Source organism: Diorhabda sublineata, chromosome 3 (genome assembly GCF_026230105.1).
Source record: "Diorhabda sublineata isolate icDioSubl1.1 chromosome 3, icDioSubl1.1, whole genome shotgun sequence".
Classification (NCBI taxonomy): Eukaryota; Metazoa; Arthropoda; class Insecta; order Coleoptera; family Chrysomelidae; genus Diorhabda; species Diorhabda sublineata.
In genome coordinates, this window is record NC_079476.1 from 12,893,317 (window position 1) to 12,913,509 (window position 20,193).

At 30.8% G+C, this 20,193-nt stretch overlaps 2 protein-coding genes across 2 annotated transcripts in view; one reads left to right on the top strand and one right to left on the bottom strand.

Moving 5' to 3' along the window:
• Positions 1-20,193, top strand: part of LOC130440979 (neurobeachin) — a 747,233-nt gene that overhangs the window by 653,588 nt on the left and 73,452 nt on the right. The window lies entirely within an intron of this gene.
• LOC130440983 (protein mab-21-like) lies at positions 3,572-7,006 on the bottom strand. The gene has a single exon (XM_056774405.1). It carries the CDS (start codon positions 6,958-6,960, stop codon positions 5,863-5,865), a length of 1,098 nt encoding a protein of 365 aa, XP_056630383.1. The 5' UTR covers positions 6,961-7,006; the 3' UTR covers positions 3,572-5,862.

The window sequence follows — 20,193 nt, forward strand, 5'->3', positions numbered from 1 at the left end:
TTTTTAAAAGAAGGTTTGCTAACCTTTCAGTCATGCCTAAACGGGAGATTACCACGAGGACATGGATCGGATGTTTTCGAAGACTATTTTGGTGAAATGATAAAATATCTTCGGGCTGATTCAGTAGTAGTTATGGATAACGCAAGTTATTATTCTCGACGCATAGAGAAGACTTCATCTTGGAGAAAACAAGAAATTATTGACTGGTTAATCTCCAAAAGTATTGAATTTGAAGATAATTTGATATAAAAAAGAAATATTAGCTATAGCAAATTCACACAAACATCATTTTATGAAATACGCCGTGGAAAATACAGCAGAAAAACATAGTGCAACTGTGCTGCGCACACCGCCATATCATTACGAACTAAATCCTTTAGAATTTATATGGGCGCAGTGAAAGTGAAAGGATTTGTAGCAAGACACTAGACGACATTCAAAATGAAAGATGTTGAGCTACTATTTGATCAAGCCATTAAGGAGGTGACGCCAGAGAACTGGCGAAAAGCAGTCCAGCGTGTTATTAAAGAAGAGGAGAAAATGTGGGATCTTGACTACTTGATCGATCGGACCGTCGACCCGTTAATTATAACGTCAAGAGGAGATAACAGTTCCTCAGATGACGAAGAGTATTATGATGTTTTATAATTTAATTTCTGCATAATGTATTTTTTGTATAATGTTCAATGAAAAATAAGTGTACCTAATACTATGTACATAATGCCTAATTTTTATTCTGTTAAAATAAAATTCTTTCCTTTTTACGAGTATCCATTCGCACGCCATTGGCACACTATTTTCAGTGTTTGTGAATGGATAACAATAGGCTAAACCTATATATTGAGCCCAACCCTGGTGGTACTACCTGCACTTGATAAAAAAAATTTATAATGAAATCAATGCCAAACTATGAAAGTGGTTCAAATATTCGTTGGGTCACTCTGTGGTCCCATATCTAATGAGATTTTATTACTCTATACCTTTCTGAAATAAACTACAATATCTTGAATCTAGAAGAATGAGGTGGAAATGTGTATAGTATATATCTTTGTAAAAATTAAAGTTTACAGTTGTTTCCCTTTGAAATGAACACTGATGGAACTATACTCTCACAATCGAAAAAAACAATATTCAAGCCTTTGATAGACGACTTGCATGATAGTTAATAAACATTCAAAAGTTTTAATGTTGTATCTCGCAACATATCCCTTTATTTAAGTCCACATGAGTTCATTGGTGTTACGTGGTAACCACAACTCTATTTTTTTGCTACTTAATAGTACTTAATGATTGGTGTGACTTCAATAAGAATATTTGAAGTAATCCGTCTTCTGCCACTACTTCTTCGATTATCAACCGATTGAAGATTTCTTATTTTCTCGAATGGTAACTATCATTGTCCATTGCTGTTACAAAATTGATCGCTGATAAATCTGTCATTTAAAAGAAATAGTCCTCAAAAATATCAGCAATTTTTTCATGATATTTTTTCGAAGAACTTGAAACAAATGCTCAGAATCTCATCTCATTTCATCTCACATGTTATTGTTGATACAGTTTCTTCTTTGCTTGGTCAAGGAAAAAATCAAAAGTTAAGTGATGATTTTTGATAGCAATATGAAGAGAGGGTAAGTAAGTAAGAGAGAGTAAATCTTTTTTTAACCACTTTGTTGGGGTCAATTTTTATAAGTTTCGAGTAATAACTCGCATTATCCATTGCTACTATACAATACAATCCTTTGTTTGAACCATGTTTGAAGACAGTAACATTCATGTCCTCGTGGTATATAGTTACCGGTACGAGTAAATTCACAAGGCAACTAAACACCTTTAACAAAACCGTTTGATCCGCCGTGTACTATTATCAGTCTACGCCCCTTTCCTATTAGTGGATCTAAACCAGTAGATAAATGATTTGAAAAAGACTGTCTTCGACTTGTAATAATTTTGTCAAAATTTATTTGAGATCTAATCATGTTTTATCTAAATAAAACATATTTCTTATTTGATTTAGACTTCCTGAAATGCTTTTTCCAGCGAAAAAAAACCTATTCCTTTCAAAAGTTTCCAAGGTGTGTTTCGCCTCAGCTCAGAGTAATCCTTATCATCTCTAACGCGGCCAAAGATTCCATAATCACACTAGAGTTCACAATAGATTGCACACTGCACCTTGTAAGTTGCAACAGAACTAAACTGTTAAGAATACACAATCTGGACCATTTAAATGAAATACATTTCTTTTTCATACTACAATATCGCTTCATTCTATTAAAATCGACTTTGGGGAATGCTTTTTCCGGCAAAAACCCATTTATTTAAAGTTTTCATAGTATGCCTCGACTCATTTCAGGGTAATCCTTACTATCTCGAATCTTGGGAAGAACTTTGTCTATTATCGAAATGTTCCTTTCAAATTATTTTCTATTTGAAATTTTGGTTTTCCTGGATTTCCCAAATTTCCCATAATCACACTAGATTCTGAAAACTGCACCTTGAAATTAAACTAAACAATTAAAAAATGAAAAAAACCTACCATTGTATTTTTAGTGAAATATGTTGTGAAGAGATTCATGGAATTAAAATGAATGTACTAAGTATTGCATTGAAAATTAGATTTTATCACTTTCTCGTACATAAAAATAGACTATACATAATTTCTATTTTAAATTTGTATTGGAACTCTATATAACTCAACATTTTCCTTAAAAACCGTCTGAACTAAGTTTTAATTCACATAAATGTAAACTATAGCAAGATTGGAAGCAAGTTTTCCACATAGGAAAGTCGGGTTCATTATCACTATGCGCTATTGCTTGGAAGTATGGCTAGTACTTATCTGGTACCTGGACTAGCGTTATGAGATCTTTATATTTATTACTACTAATTTTCTTCATTGTCATTTGAATGGAAGGAATAGCCAGTGGTAAGGAAATGAGTCCATTTTGTCGTGGTGGTTGATGTCAATAGAAAACTGTTAGGGTTGTCATGGACGGTGCAGTTTGAAGTGCAGAGCCACCGAAGATAGAAGCTCTGTGAGTTGGTCAGATTGGGTAGTAAATGGAGTTTTGTTTTGTGGCTCTTTACCATAAAAGGATGTGACTTCTTGTAATCATTGCTATATCCTAAAAATAAACTTTTCGAGGACTTATTTTGTTATGGTTTGGTAAAGTAGAAATAAACATAAATCAGTAAGAAACTCAATTTGACGATAATTAGACTTACGTCTTATAGTCTATTTTCATGTATAAGAGAGTAATAAAATGATACAACATCGTAATTTTGATCAGATCTATTATTATGTAAAGCTTATGGTTACAAAATACCAATAAAAGCCTGACAACTTAGCTCAGGTACATTTATTTTAGTTTTGGATTAGTAAGTAGGTTTTATTTCACTCTAGTAGGTACCCAAAAATAGACTATGGCTCTGACGTACACAATTTTGTCTACATGGTACTTACAGCCTTCTATTATTTATTTGTATTTAATAGATTAGAAATTTGATTCTTCACTTTTCCCAAATTTTTGAAATGAAGGTGTAAATAGATGATGAGAATTAAGAATTTCATTCATTAAAGGACACAAGAAAAGATATAATTATAGTACGTTTTTAATAAATTAATTTGAAAATGTACATAGAAATTCAACAAAATATTTATTTTTGACATATAACCGCAGTCTTCTGAATACAAATATAAATAAACATTAAATACGACTAAAATAAGATATACATTACATTGATACGATGTAACATTTAGAATGTATGTTATGTACAATATCTTAAATGCAAAATATACCGGTAGATGGCACTAGAATACGAGATTGATTGATAATATCATTGTCCTACATACTATTTAAAGCTATAAATCAATGAATTACACGAAAGTAATTGTATATCTAATTAAATTTAACGCAGATACTAAATTTGATCAAGTTTTGTTTATTTTTTTACAACCGTTTATGTAACACGTGTTGGAGCTATTATTCGGTTATATAATAAATGTAAAAGTTGTTGTTGTTGTTAACCATATTTTTCGTTGTTTGAAAATTCGTTTTTGTTTATATTTCATACTTTTTGAAATGATTGCGAATTTTTGAGATCCTTCATCTATTTCACAATTCACATCAAGTATTAGAGTTTAGTTGTGAGGTAATAATGAATCAAAAGTATTCCCATAACTTTAGGAGTATAGATATATTATATAGGCATGTGATGGCTAAATATCGGATTTTAATGATAATCTAACCAGTTTTATATCAATTTTTTCTACCACATAGAAAAGCAACCACTGCAATTCCAACATCTGAAACAATTTTACAATGATTAATCAGGAAATATTCTTATTTATGGAAAATACAAATTTTCATCAAAGATGGGGAAAAAACGAATCACAAATAAAAGAAATGTTATTAAAATAAAAAATAAACTAGAACTTTAGAAAATTAGAAAAAAAAAAGGATTTTTCAATTACTCCGATAGATGATTTTATTAGTTACAATTGCCTTCCATAAACTACAGTTTGCATTATCTGCAGAATAAGATGTTTTATGTGCATGGTCAATAACTTCAGGCTAAAGCTACACTCAAATAGTTTGTAATCTTTTGCTGTGCACTGATAATATCGATATAATAAAAAATGTTTATTTCCATTTCCACGTCTTTACTATTAATGACAGAGAAAGTGACAGTGAGTAAAAATAAGATCATTGTGAAAATGCACATAAATTGTTATAAAAATAACGTGTATACCTTTATAATATGAAATTAATATATGTTAATAGAAACTTTGTTAAGAAAATTACTCGAAAGTAAACCTAAAAAATCTTCAAATTACGTTTCTAGTCAAATCGTTTGAAATTCGCAATCATTGGTTGAAAGTAGAAAATCAGTTTAAAATACATAGTAGTTTATGGTGGGCTATAATTGCCACCCGTAGTCACTAAGAAGACATATAATCGGAAAGAGAATTTTACAATGAATAATAATTGTGTATAGGATACAACAATAGAATGGAAAGCAATAAGGTCAATCGAATGAAACCAGTGAAGAAGTTACAATTTTTCCCTTCATTTTTAGTAAAAACGTAACAGTTTACTGTTGTATATAGGTAGGTATACCAAGCTTGTTTCATATCGTTACAGTTAATACATTTAAAATTCATAAAGTTGAGTGGGAATGTAAAATAAAGAATAAGGCATATTTTTGAGAGATTAATTGCTTTTATATGTAGTTCGCAGAACTTAATTCGTGAGACGAAGTGAAACATTTTAATATTAACAAATACATAAAAACAATAAACATTCTTACACAAGATTATTCTATAGGTACCTATAAAATTTCATTAGAATTCGATTATCAAAATATTATTTGGCTACTCAAGATATTAATGATGAAATCATCATGTTCAAAGAGTTTTTTATTTTTAATCTCAATTTTTTCCCTATTTTTCATAATAAAAACTTCCGTGTCAATCTAAAAATCTAGTATAAATATCACTTTTAACTATTCCAATGATTAATATTGAAAATGTTTAAGACTACCTACCACAAAAAATATTATCATACAACTTTTCCTCGTTGAGAAGAATTTTTTTAAATACATTCAATTGCTCAATAATTCTTTTTTGTATAGTGTAGTCACTTGTTTTTTAAATGTCGAGAAATAATGAACACAATATGATCTTACACAATAAAAAAATATTTCATTAACAAAATAAACTACATATAAATGGACATGAATATGAACATAACTTTACAAGTTATAACAATATGGCATTATGTTGAAATATTTCAGTTTTTAACCAATATGTTAACAAAAACAAAGATATAAATAATCACATAAATACAACAAAAAAACTTTTGTCTATAATTTTTCCAAACATCTAGTATTTGTTAACATTTCTCTTGTCAACCTCCATACTTGTTTCGCTGCATTTTCCAAAGCGCTCGGTGACTTCCCTTTAAATAAATCTAAATTAGGTAGGAAATAATGGGGACATCGTCGACATTGCAAACATGAAATTAGTTGTAAAAATATGCCATTGATTCTGTCTGCTATACATGATTCATCCCATTCACTTTCTCTTGGATGTTTTTCGCATTCATAAAGTAGTAATGTTTTTAAATGATAACTGGCTACGGGATTACCAGGAAGATCTAAATGTCGATCACGAAGTGTTTTTAGAATACTGAGGCATCTTCGCCTACATCCTCCTTGTAAAAGGCGATTTTCTGCTTCTAAAAACGATAAAACCCACGCGTCACCTTCCATAGAAGTTTGCTTACCTTGCGCCGCGACACTTTCTTTGCTTAAAAGATCAAAACCTTCTGTTTTAACTTCTGCTACAAGATTTGGATGTGGCCAGGGTATGTGCGGTGACGGCCAATGTGAACCAGACCTAGGCCAAACTCCGGAGCATTTAAAAGCAGGTGTAATTTGCACTACGTATCTCTCACGAATTCGTAATTTTACTTCCGAAGTATCTGCAATCATTTTCACACTATCCCTATAGGAACATTTATCACAAGCTTGGGCAACCAGTGTTTGAAATCTCGACCGTATTTTTCTCGCCGACAAATATCCAGATGCCGTAATGAATTCCACCCATAAAGACATTGATCTTTTCCTTCCGTCGCTTAATTTCAATACGGCACACCCCGGCAATGTTCCGTCATCGACGAAATTAAACACACCCATTTGATTTAAATAAAGCACTACCTCGAATTCTATCGGCGAAATAACCTCCAAACCTTCATACTTTCCATTACATTCTGTCAATGAAGATATAAATCTGGGTTCTTGCACTTCCACTTCTTTGAGAACTTCTTGAACTACTTTACATACTTCCCTAATTGTTTTTGCGATTGTTGTCATTCTAGTTTGCACTCGTTCACCATAATATTTGTTTATTTGATAGAGCATTTTAGACTGGGCGGCCAGCATATCGGCCGGGACCAGCATTTTGATATTTTTGCCCGATCACATGGACCGTCGGGTTTGTACTAGAGTGGTGCCCGTAGAATTTTGTGAGGTGTGGCATAGCGAAAGGCGTGTTTTCATGCTCCACCTATATTATTAGTATGTATGAATTGCGCAGAGATGTTATCGATCCTTTAGAATGTCAGTTGAATCTTAGGTATATATTATAAGTTTTCAGTTTCATTGTAGTTTACACAGAAATAATTATTATATAATAAAAAAATATATATTCGTATTATGTATTTATTTTTATACAGGTAGGCTATAATTTTTTACATTTCGGAATTGCTATGAAGAAGATAAACATATTGTATTCAAACAAATGTCCATATAAATAAAGAATGTAGAATGAAAAATTATTTTTGAAAAATAATAGGGTCCAAGTGTCTGTCTCGCTACCGTAATTCCTTAAACCTGACCCTTATATTTTATGAAACTCCTCCACATATAACACTGGGTATGTGAATGTTACCTGAATCTTTTTCCGGTTTAGTCACTTTCAAGAAAATCCCATCGAAATTGAAATTGACTGGAAATTCGACTAGGCTGCACTGATACCATGGAATATCTATTCTGCGGGAGATCAATGTGTTTAAGAACACAGGTAAAATCTTGTTGGATATTCAACAGTTTGTGCCATCTTGCTGCATTCATTTTCTATTGTTGTAACCATAAAAATAATGTATGCTACTGTGGTTGTAAAAATCTGGTAACATTTATTTATATTCTGCAGAGTTAACAACTCAATCGCCGCCGCGCATATTTTCCGGTCAATAACGTATTTTGAAGATAACGCAGTTCAAAACGTCATTTGTCAAGAATGTGTAAGTATTTGGTGCTTCAATTTAGGGAATTCTCTACTCCAAAATCAGCAAATTTGTTTGTTGACATGCCCATTCAAGTGCTCCTCCCCCTCAAATAATTTTCACTCAATTTCTACACTAACTCTATCTTGAAAGGATGCAGTTCAATATCCGACGAAAAGTTATTCGGAGTATCGCTAAAGCATAAAATTATGCCGTTTTCATTAGTCGTGCTGGTTGCTACGAAGTTTCTAACCTATCTTTTATCTAATTGAATTTACAGTTGAACATTGATTAATATTGTGTAATCGATAATACGATCGAAATAAGTAGCGAGTAATGATATAAGAATTTTTGTTTTGTTTTATAGTTAGCGCGCGTTGCTCTTCCGTGAAGGGATTCATTGTGACTAAATTTCCAAAAAGTGAAAAAGCATAGACCCGACCCATCTCCCTGCTAGGTTCCTGAGCTAAACTGTATCTACTTTTATAGTTGTAGTTAACGTAATAAGTGAACTACATGTGTTCCCATACAGATTGTCCTCTTCAGTGAAGAATTCACACATTCCTATGTTAATAGATATTCAACTTTTCTTCTGCTTCCCAGCCAAGTCATACAATTCAATTCTTCTGTGAAAATTACCAATTATAAAATGAAAAACTCATTAAATATATTTTTCGTCAAATAAAGGTAATCTCCGATATAATATCTGGTTCTTTTGTTTATGATTACCTCTAGTTTTCTTTTAATTTAAAGCTATTGGGGAAGATCAGCTAGTTTGGTCCACATAACTAGTTCCTATTTATCGGGTAAATCTTGTTTTTCGTGAAAGTCATGATGATAGCGTTATGTCTTCCACTTGATAACAGTACGTAGGTTTATTTTTGATTCGATATGATTTCAGAAATATTGTTATTGATTGACCCTACGTTTTTCCATATTTTAAAATACCCTCCGATAAGGTTCACGTGTAGGATAACTGTATTTAAAAATTTGCTGTCAACGAAAATCAACGCCTTGTATTGAAAAGGTGTACCTGTATAATTAACTATATAACAGATTGTGTTTTTGACAAATTTTTGTTCATATCACTCAATCATATCCACTTCGTGTTTCGGATTATCGAACCTCTGGAATATTTCTAGTATTTTCTAATAAAAATTTATAACGATTTGTGCAACAAAAAATACTACTGGTATTCTATATACTAGGTTATATTCTTTGAAAATCCAATTAGCATACCTTAATCAAGTATGACCTAGTCTCAATCTTGTTCTGATTAATTTGTTGAAGCAACTAGAAAAACTGTAAGTTCATGATAAAAAATTGGTCTTGACTTCTCAGAGTTCCATTTGGGCAGCAGAATTTGCAATTTTGATATTTGGATAATTTTCTATGTATGTGCCATTATATGTGAAAATGATTTTTTTTTTGGTTAATTTCTACTTTTGTTACTAAGAATTGTTTGGAAGTCAGAAGTTTTATTTTCACTCTTTTGTTAGCTCCGGTTTAGGTACATTCTGAAAGAACTGTAATGGACTAATTGATAATTTTATAAGTTTCAATCTCAACCAAGAATAGATACTTCGAAGGATTTTCATTGAAAGCTATTGGTTCTTTTTCATTTAATTTCAAAAGAAATAATTCATTGTATTTTTGATCACACTTCGCACATGTCATGATTTTCTTTATTTTCGCCCCTTAGTATAAATAGATTTTTAGTCTCATTAACTAAAAATCTATGGATACCTATTTATAGCACTAAGATTACAATTTAACCAAAATTAAAATATCTTGTATGTCAAAGTACTTTTGCACATTTATGTTGTACGAGGACAGTTTGACAGAAGAGTGATTTTTCAACGGAAGAAACATTCTGTAAAAAATATTTCATTCCTCAACATAACTTTTTTTAACTTTACACCTTAACTTTAATTTTCTGAAATCACCTTACATCAAACAATTCTCTTACGTAGTTTGGAATTTTCTTGCAACATTCATTCTTTAATAAATGTGCTTGTTTTTTTTCTTCATTAGAACGTGATAGAAAATTAGCATTTTCTCTTTGTATCGATAATCAATTTGTTATCCCAAAACCCTGTGTGGTTATTACCTGATTGGTCGAAAAACGATTTCTGGTATTTCATCTACGTGCCGACGAAAAAATTTACTTTGATTGCGTTTGAAGGTATCCAGATATTCTTTTGTATTTTCAATGCATCAAGTAATTGTGGCAGCCATCTTACGGATAGCTTCTTTATTTACCACCTTTCATGTGGTCAATCATTGAAAAGTTACTTATTGCATTTTATATAATTTATCTATTAAATTATTATCTTTATTCATGTTGAGTTTTAGATTTGTTAATTGAAACATCTAAAAATTTGCGAATAGATTTTTCGAATGTAAACTAAATAATATAACTTACAGTTTAATGGAATGGAAATAAATTCTCACGATAAGTGTTAAATGGGACGACTTTTCGTCCTAATATTAGAATATTTCATTAAGGGATTCGAGCGGCGTCTTTTCGGTCGCTATCGCCGACAAGTGTTTTTCATCTCGCACTCTCCAAAGTGCATCATAAATCTAAAGGCTGTGTTCGCACTTTCGAACATACACAAAATAAAAACTAGACATGTTTTCGTCTGTCCTCATGTCCCAGCATAAAATGGAAGTGACTACCAGTCTTGTAGATACTATACATGGGGTATTTCAGTGGAATTGGAATAAGTTAGCAAATATTTTTATGTACTCATCATTTTCGTTATCTTTATTTTGAAAGAAATATATATTGCCAATACATATTTACCCAAATTGCAGCTGCTTTCCTCACGCTTAACTAGCAATAGCCGTATCGCTACGAACAAGATCTTCTCACATTCGGATTATTTCAACTTTTTCTCTTAAAGTTATGTGCATTTTTATTCTAAGATAAAGAACTTTCTAAATATAAAACAAAATTGTTTGAAATGAATTCAACTGATCTAACAATTTCATAGTATTATTAATATGGATGTTTATGTTTCTAAATCATATTTATTTTAAGTCTCTTCTAAATTGAAATTAGTTTTTTTACAATTTTTTAGAGACAAAATAAAAATTGAACGTTTCGACCTGCTGCGGTCTTTATCAAAATATGCCTTGTCATTGACCATTTGCGTGTTTATATTAATCAATAGATCACTTACATCATGAATATTAAAATAAAAATAAAATCAAAATAGAAATCTGTTCTAAATAAAAGTAATTTTCTTAACTGTTTAATTGTATCAAAATTTACAAAATAGTTGCTAAATTATTTAGGTCTTTTTTATCCTTGATAGCTTTCTCGTTCTTATGAATGTGAATAATTTCCAAAAATTCCCTTTCTCGTGTATTTGATTCCGTTTCAAGAATTTTTGAATCTTTAAAATTAAATTTATGTTTTTCTGATATTTCGTGATTCGTCAATGCAGTTTTATTTTTTCATCGTATTGATGACCTTTTAGTCTATTTTCCAAATATTGAGAGGTCTGCCCTATGTAGACAGCGTCACAACCATTACAAGGTATTTGATATATGATATTATTTCTCTTGATTTTGTGTATTTTAGATTTTAGTTTAGTCTTTTTGACTAATATCATATTTATTGAAATAATTCGATAGTTGTTGGGAAAGTCTTTGTACATATGGTGAGGAGAAATGTTTTTAAAAGGAATTCGAAATAATTTCGTGGATATATCGAATTAATAAAAAAATTGGAAATTTGAATTTTTTCATGGAAAGCAGTTCATATATGGGATTAATATAATATTTTGAACAACTTTTTTTAATACATACATTTTTCGGTATCTCAGACGTGAAGCGAAACATCGAAAATTTGCCTTATTTGTTAACTAGTAGTGGGCTTTCAAATTTTAGGTAATATCTTTGAAAATGTATAACAGAACTAGAATTCAAATAAGAATTTCTTATAATAAGGAAAATTTTGAGATGTTGAAATCGTAAATGCTACATACATACATGTTTACAATCAATCCAATTATAGGTATGATTTTTCTCTAATACATCCGTCGTATTTAATAAGTTTCCACAGATTGTTGTCACTACCCGATTGTTTAGTAGTCACTACATAAATTGAGTGTCGATGTTGGCGGTGAGTGAGAGATTAATTTTCTTTTTGAGATATTGTCTGTGAAAATATGGTAGTTCAAAAGATTAGTAGAACATTTATCTTCATAATTTAATTTCTCTCTTAATTGAACGTTGAAATAACTTTCTGACAACAGACGTAATGAACGTATCAACATTACTGGTAGTTTTTGACGAAAATTTTAATTGACTAAAACCCGATTGAAAACAATTTAACATAAAAAGAAGAAACTTAAATACTCCATCCATTTTTGATCCTATAGTTAAATGTTTGTAACCAGTAAAGGAAAATGATCTCCATTCTGCTTGAATCACCTTTTTCTTCTTACATCTAGTGGAAAAATAAGAAGTACATGTAGCCATATAGGAGTAAATTGTTCCGGATGACTATCCATATTTCTAGGTGCACTGCAACCCATGACGATTTATAATCCGTTGAGATAACGATACGTCAACAAAGGTAGTCCGAGTACATAATATAGCTCGTGACGGATTCATTAAGAGTATTACCAGGAATCTAGTACCTCATCTGCTTTGTAAAGTTGGAAAAACCAAAAATTGAAACCTAGAATTTCTAAATCCTTTAAATTGTATTTCAACATTAGGTAGGTACTAAACAGAATACACAAACATTAGAGATATGAATTTTCAAATTTTGCGGTAGCCGTAATTTGTAAAATTCCATATAACATAATAATGCACACTTGCAATTGGGTTGGGTTAGTCAAATAAAATAACAGAATATTAATCATTTAATAAATTTACTATGCAGTGTTGTAACTATGCCACTCAATCAAATCAGTTTGAGAAAATATTACTTTTGTAATGTACTACAAACTTTTTGAATAAAAATTTATATGAAGTTTTCTGCAAACACCATTTTCTGATATAATCATCCACAAAAAATTGTGGATGGATAACGGAAACTCATTTCAATCAAATAATTTTTAGTTTTAACAGGATATGCTAAACAAGGGTTCAAAACCGTTTGCCATATTTTTATCTCTTACGAATGTAAAATTCAAAATTTTCCCAGTTATTGGTAATATGGAATATCTTGGTACAATATTTTAATTGATGAAAGTCCTAACAAATTTAATCAAGCGACTGAAACCGTAAATATAATCCGAAATAGGATTATAACAATCGAATAAAGAAATTAATTTTAAAATCAATAATATAATCAAACAAAACCAGTAAAATCTTTTTCTTGTTTCTCTAGTCGAAAGTAGGATCTTCTCATTCGCAGTTTTATAACCTACGTTTAATATCCGTTCAGAAAATCTGATATCCAGCTGTGTGTGGCATAAATCATCGGCTTGCCTAGACTTCCTTATTACACACGCCTAGAAAACCAACTTTCTGATCTTGGCTCGTAATTTGAAAGCATTTTCTACATATACCAAGTAATGAGTTTTAAAAAAAAATATCATAATTAGTTGTTCTCGCTCACTGACCCTATTCGCATAGATTTGAAACATAGTTTGACACTTTTTCATACTTATCATCAAAAAGTGTTCAAATTGTGTTTTTTCACTATCCCTCATACAGCATGCGGAATGAATTCAATTATTACTAATAAATTAAATTTTCCTTAATTTCTGCTCTTACTTTACATTTACTAGGAACTAAGTTAATGAAGTTAATGCATATTGGAACAATTGTTTATGCAGCCTATAATTTTACAACAATGCAGTCATGCGTCCGAGTCATTGAAAAAGCGTTTTTCAATCTTGAGTTATTGAAAGAATTGTTCACGGATCATTTAATCAATACACACTTTTCATTTTAAGTGTGTTTTACGAATTCAAAAAGTATTATACATGAATGTTTGATAATTGAAATGAATCGTACATAAATGTAAATATTTATACTAGTTTTTATTGTTATTCTTTACTTTCTATAATACCAAGATAAAACCCAATAAGGGTAACAACCAAGAATTTCTTTTGTGCAAATCTTTTTAGAATACCAATTCAAGTCGGCATCATCTATTACAAAGATAAACACGACAATAAGTAACGTTTCTTTTGTGGTTATGTACCGCTCGTGGACACCAGATCATCTGAGTACTTAAGATGTCTTTATACTTTTGTAAAGGTTGAAAAAAGCAAAAAGAACAACTTTCCATTATACTTGTAAACAAGCATTTTTTGCCTGCCTTTATTTGGACATTCAATGCAGTACCGGGATTAGCCAACACAAATTTATCAATAAACGTTTTGTGAAATTGAAGCAGTTTTATTCTAATGTAAAGATAGTTGTATCATGAATTTTATATAAAACGAAAACGTTTCTAACACTAAAAGTAGGAAAATAATTAGGAAATTAACTACCACTCTACCGTAGCATGATACAATTCATTTTCCATTTATGTATTTGCGAAATATAAAGTTACAAATTCTAATGAAGGCTGTTTGCACTGTATATTGTACATGTATAATCATACTTTTTGATTGTGTTTGTGTTCATACTCTTATTCAATACAACAATACCTCAGCGTGTTATATCCCATGGAACTTGTGGCGAACATAAAAGGAACTTCGGAACGATTAGACAGAACCTTTAAAGCGGATTTAGACAACATAGATCAGCCCTGGATAACATAATAGACTTGGAAAGTGAAATCAACGAAGCATTTGCCCTAAAAAACAGCTGTCTAGCTATTTTCTTTGACATTAACCGACCTTTTGACACTGCAAGGCATGATTACATCATAAAAAAATTATCGAAATCGAACATTTAGAGTTAAAACCAACGGCACCACCTCCAAAAAAATATATTTTAATAATGGTGTACTCCAAGGATCAATCATAAGTCCCACACTCTTTATCATCGCAATCAACGACATCCTGAAAAACTTAAAGTTACCAGTAAAAGCTCGACTATACGCAGATGACTTGGTTGTTTACTGTAAAGGAAAAAATATTAAAAACCTCTTTTCACAAAGTCAGGCTTTTATCCATAACTTAGAACTGTGGTTACAAAAAACTGGTTTTAATTTTTCAACTACAAAGACTCGCTATATTCTTTTCTCAAGACAAAAGAACACACCAAACATACGGGTACTGAAACTTTATAATGAAGACATAAAAATGGAAACAGCAATAAAATTTTTCGGAATACTATTCGACCACACACTAAGCTGGAACTATCATATTAGAAATCTTTTCCTAGCTTGCAACAAACGACTGAACTTACTGAAAACGCTAACGAACAAAGAATGGGGTGCAGATCGACAAACATTACTAACATTGTACCGAACACTTATTCAATCAAAACTAGATTATGGATCAATTGTATATTCAACAGCAAACAAATCGCTTCTGAATACTACAATACTACCGAAAAATCGCAGAGATGAAGTTCTTCTAATACGTCTGCGTCTAGGCCATACGCGACTGACGCACAGCTACTTATTTGATGCGAAACCTGAACCAAAATGTAGCAACTGCAATTGCAAATTGACTATAAAACACATAATTGCAGAATGTCCATCTCTTAACTCATCATCTCAGACATCATCTCTCACTCAGAAAGATCATCATCAAATCAAACAATACGTGAAATTTTAGGACCAAAATACAATATTACTTACCCTAAAAATTACCAGATCTCTATCATAAATTTAATTTAACAATTATTCATAGATAAAATACTTAATCTTTACTAAATCGCTAATAACTAGTATACGGTTGATGCAAATTTTGTAATAAAAAAAACCTTTAAACTTGGAGATAATTTATACGCTATAAAATAAATATAAAGTATGAATTCTTAATTGATAACTTTGTCACTGAATTTGGATTCGAACTAGAATTGGATTCTAAATTCATGGATTGGAGTTTCATATTATAGGCACCTACTTAGTGTGCTAAGGTAAGAAGCGTAAATATATCTTGATTTCCATGTGTTCTCGCGCGCTCCTTTCCACCGCGCTTCCAGGTTGTCTTCTCTAATACTTCGGAGGGAAGCGTATTTGAATAATATATGAAGTGGAGTTTCCTTCTCTCTATCTTAAACATTGGGCATTTTGTTTGATGTTACTGTTAGGTTGGATGAAAGAAGAGTGAAAGTGGTTATGAATAAAAATCTCTAAACATATACTCATATACTCTTATGATATCAATATATTTTACCTATTACAAACAATGTTAAGGAACAAAAAGATTACTTTTCAATCGTGTCTTCATATTTCTGTCTCCAAAACAGTCTAGAATAACGTAAGATATATTTTGAGAATTGAGTTATCAGTTTTTGTTAGAAATTTACAAAAATACAATGTGATAAATTCACACAAGAGAGGAACGATACTTATTATTTTAATGTATTACAGTAAATACATCATTCATCACATGCCAAGTAGCAACTCTGAAAATAACGAATTTAGGATTATTTACAAAAAAATGTATGTTGTCAGCAAACAAACAATATATATTTTGAATGTGAGTATATCATTTTTATAAATAATAAACGTTACTTCCTTTTTTCAAAAGTTAACAACAGTATTTGAATAAATAAAAAATTTATTATCTATTATTCGAAAATATAAACACTAACAGTGAATCTATTCGTTGTATTCCTACTATCTCGAAAATTTATTTTGGGAGATAGCCAAAAATTTTGAAGAATCCTAACAAATTTTATGTTGAGGTACCTGTTTAAATTTCGTCTTTCCATTATATGTTTATGCTTTGCTATTCCTCTGCACAAAGAGAATGGTAAACTTTTAAACTTGTAATAACAACTTTGGTACTTAAAGCGATTCATTTAAAGAAAGTTATCAAGTCACTAGACAATCTCTTCTTTATGCAGTCTGCACTCGTCTACAAATTTAAAAAAAAATATTACCAGTGGAAACGGCGGAGGTTTTCCATTACGTGACGTGATCATTAGGTCAGCACCAATATTCATATGAATCAAATCAAAATTTCTGTCAACTCAGTAGAAATTATCATTATTATTAGAAAATAATTTTTTAAATTGTTTGTATTTTATTTATATGATTAACATGGACATATTCAGCAAAACTTTTTGGATAAAAATATCGATAGAATGGGTGAATAATTTACAAAATCCAAAATTAATGTTACTGTGCTACCAAGACAACTACAAATATAACTTGTCTTCAGATACACTATATTTTTGAAGAAATCTTGCTCCCTGGCTAGCAATATTTGTTCATTCTATAATTGCTCTTCTGGTGTCTTCCTTTTTATATTAAAATTTTAAATGTTTCAGTAACCTCTACAAGGAGATACTTTCAACAGAAATAATTTCCTTATTTTTCATTTCTTCATTTATTGCTTTGGCAGTAACATGTTTCCCTAAAAAATAAACGGCTTAAAACTACATAATCTGTGTAATTAAATATATTCTATTTTCAATATCTACCGCCTGAAGTAATACTTCACTTCACATTACCAATTTTTTCTATCAATATCAAATCAATAAATTATTACTCCGTGAAAGGAAAACATGGAATGACATGACCTGTATGATCAAACTTACCAGTTTTGTGATTTCTGATATCACATTTTAATCAACTGGTGAAAAATCACAGTATATAAATAATACTACATGAAGTAAGTGTAAGCAGACTTTAATCTAATAGTTAAGAAAACGAGACGTTATTTTATTATTATTTCATATGCTATTAACTATGCTCATACATGTTATATGAAGTATTCTGCCTTTTTGGTTCCCTTGGGTACATTCCGTGTTTTTAGTTTCAATCCAAGTATTCGACTGGATGGTATTGAATAATATATAATATAATATATATATATATATATATATATATATATATATATATATCATATATTACATATAATATGTAATATATTATATATAATATACAGTGCTTTTCAGATAAAAGTATCCACCTTTAATAACTTTTGTAATACTGGTATTTAGAAAAAATCCAAAAACACGTCAATTTATGTTGGAAGGGGCAAGCATTATGGCTTATTTAAACTTACTGGAAAAGCCACCCCCTCACCCCTAGCAGCATCCCCTTTATTTTTTTAAATTACTTGTCATATTTTTTATGTAAAATTTTGGATACTCCTCTTTGAGCTGATTTCAAAAATGTATAATACTTGTAGGTTAAAGTGGTTAGTTTATGAGATAAACAATTTTTCTTTTAAGAGCACAAATTTTACTTATTATTTACTTTCACCTTATTTGCCTGTACTAAAATGGGTTGTACAACAGTTCAAACTCTTTAATCTTTTTAACTGTGCTATTTATTCTACTTAAAAAATCCAAACAACAAAAAACACTACTTTTTATTAAAGTTTGACATTGTCAACTAGAATTTGTAGTCACTATTGATAGTGTAATTTGATACATTATTTATTTTGTTTCTCTGAAATGGTTTACTCTTTGCAAGAAAGAATTGAAATTGTAGGTTTATACTACCAAAATAATAATTGTGCAAGAGCTGCTGCTAGAATATTTAACGAATTACATGACGGAAGACATGCAACTCATAAGTATGTAATTCAACTGATGGAGAAATTTACCACAACATGGTCTGTTTGCAATAAAGTGCATAAGCGAGAGGGACTCGTAAATAACGAAGCAATCCAAGTGACAATTTTAGGGCAAGTCAGCTTAGAGGCTCAACAACCCCAATCGTTGTCAACAATAAGTAGAGCGATCGGTGTTTCATCTTCTACAGTTATCCAAGTTCTACATAAATTCAAGTACCACCCATACAAAGTTAAGTTGGTGCACGAGTTGAATGAAGATGATTTTGATCGTCGTCTAGAGTTTTGCGAATCAATGACGCAAATTATCAATAACAATCCACAATTGTTAAACAATATTTGCCTTTCTGATGAATGCTCATGGTCATTAAATGGCTTAGTAAGTAGGCATAATTGTAGATATTGGGCTGAAAGTGATCCACATATTATGCGTGAATTCCATACACAACATCCCCAAAAGTTAAACGTTTGGTGTGGTATCCTAGGTGACCACATTGTCGGACCTTTCTTCATCAACGGAAATTTAAATGGTGAATCATATCTTGAGTTACTCAGGGAAGGGGTTGACCCACGTATTACAACAATAATAGAAAATGATGATAACCTTTCCGAAGATTTACTGGTATTTCAACAAGACGGAGCTCCCCCACACTATGCTATGCCTGTCCGACAATTTTTAAACGAAACATTCCCCGCTCGTTGGATAGGTAGAAGGGGGCAGATGATGGAGTGGCCACCTAGGTCACCGGATTTAACACCCCTAGACTTCTTTTTATGGGGGTATTTAAAAACAAAAGTTTATGCTACCCAACCAGAATCTCTGGATGATTTACGAGAGAGGATAGAAAATGAATGTCGACAATTAAATCCAACCGTATTAAGCAATGTCAGAGAGGCATTTCAAAATAGATTATACCATTGTATGGAAGTGAATGGTACTCATTTTGAACACTTATTGTAACTTCATAATAAATAGCACAGTTAAAAAGATTAAAGAGTTTGAACTGTTGTACAACCCATTTTAGTACAGGCAAATAAGGTGAAAGTAAATAATAAGTAAAATTTTTGCTCTTAAAAGAAAAATTGTTTATCTCATAAACTAACCACTTTAACCTACAAGTATTATACATTTTTGAAATCAGCTCAAAGAGGAGTATCCAAATTTTACATAAAAAATATGACAAGTAATTTAAAAAAATAAAGGGGATGCTGCTAGGGGTGAGGGGGTGGCTTTTCCAGTAAGTTTATATAAGCCATAATGCTTGCTCCTTCCAACATAAAGTGACGTGTTTTTGTATTTTTTCTAAATACCAGTATTACAAAAGTTATTAAAGGTGGATACTTTTATCTGAAAAGCACTGTATATTAAACATATACTACATAATATTTCTCTAATTTTTTATTAATGAGACCTTTTATTAGGTTATATTTTTAAATCGTCTTGATTTTAGGTCTCTTCTGTTGTAAAATTAGTTTTTTTTAAATAATTTTTGAAATTCAGATAAAAATTTTGGCGTTTCGACTAATTTCAGTCTTCATCAAAATATTTTAGACGTTGATGGAAGACGGATTCTATTATACTTCAATACTGTAATGTCAATCAGAATCAGAATCTGAATGATCTCTGCTTTTGTATCTTTTTTTTGGGTTGGTTTTGCGGCTTTGTCAGTATTCGATGTAGATAAGTGTATTTCTATATTTGATTCACGTCTTGTGTTGAACATGTTTGTCCGTACAAAGTTGAAGCAACATCTGCAGATTGCTTTTCGTTTTCTGACTTCGCC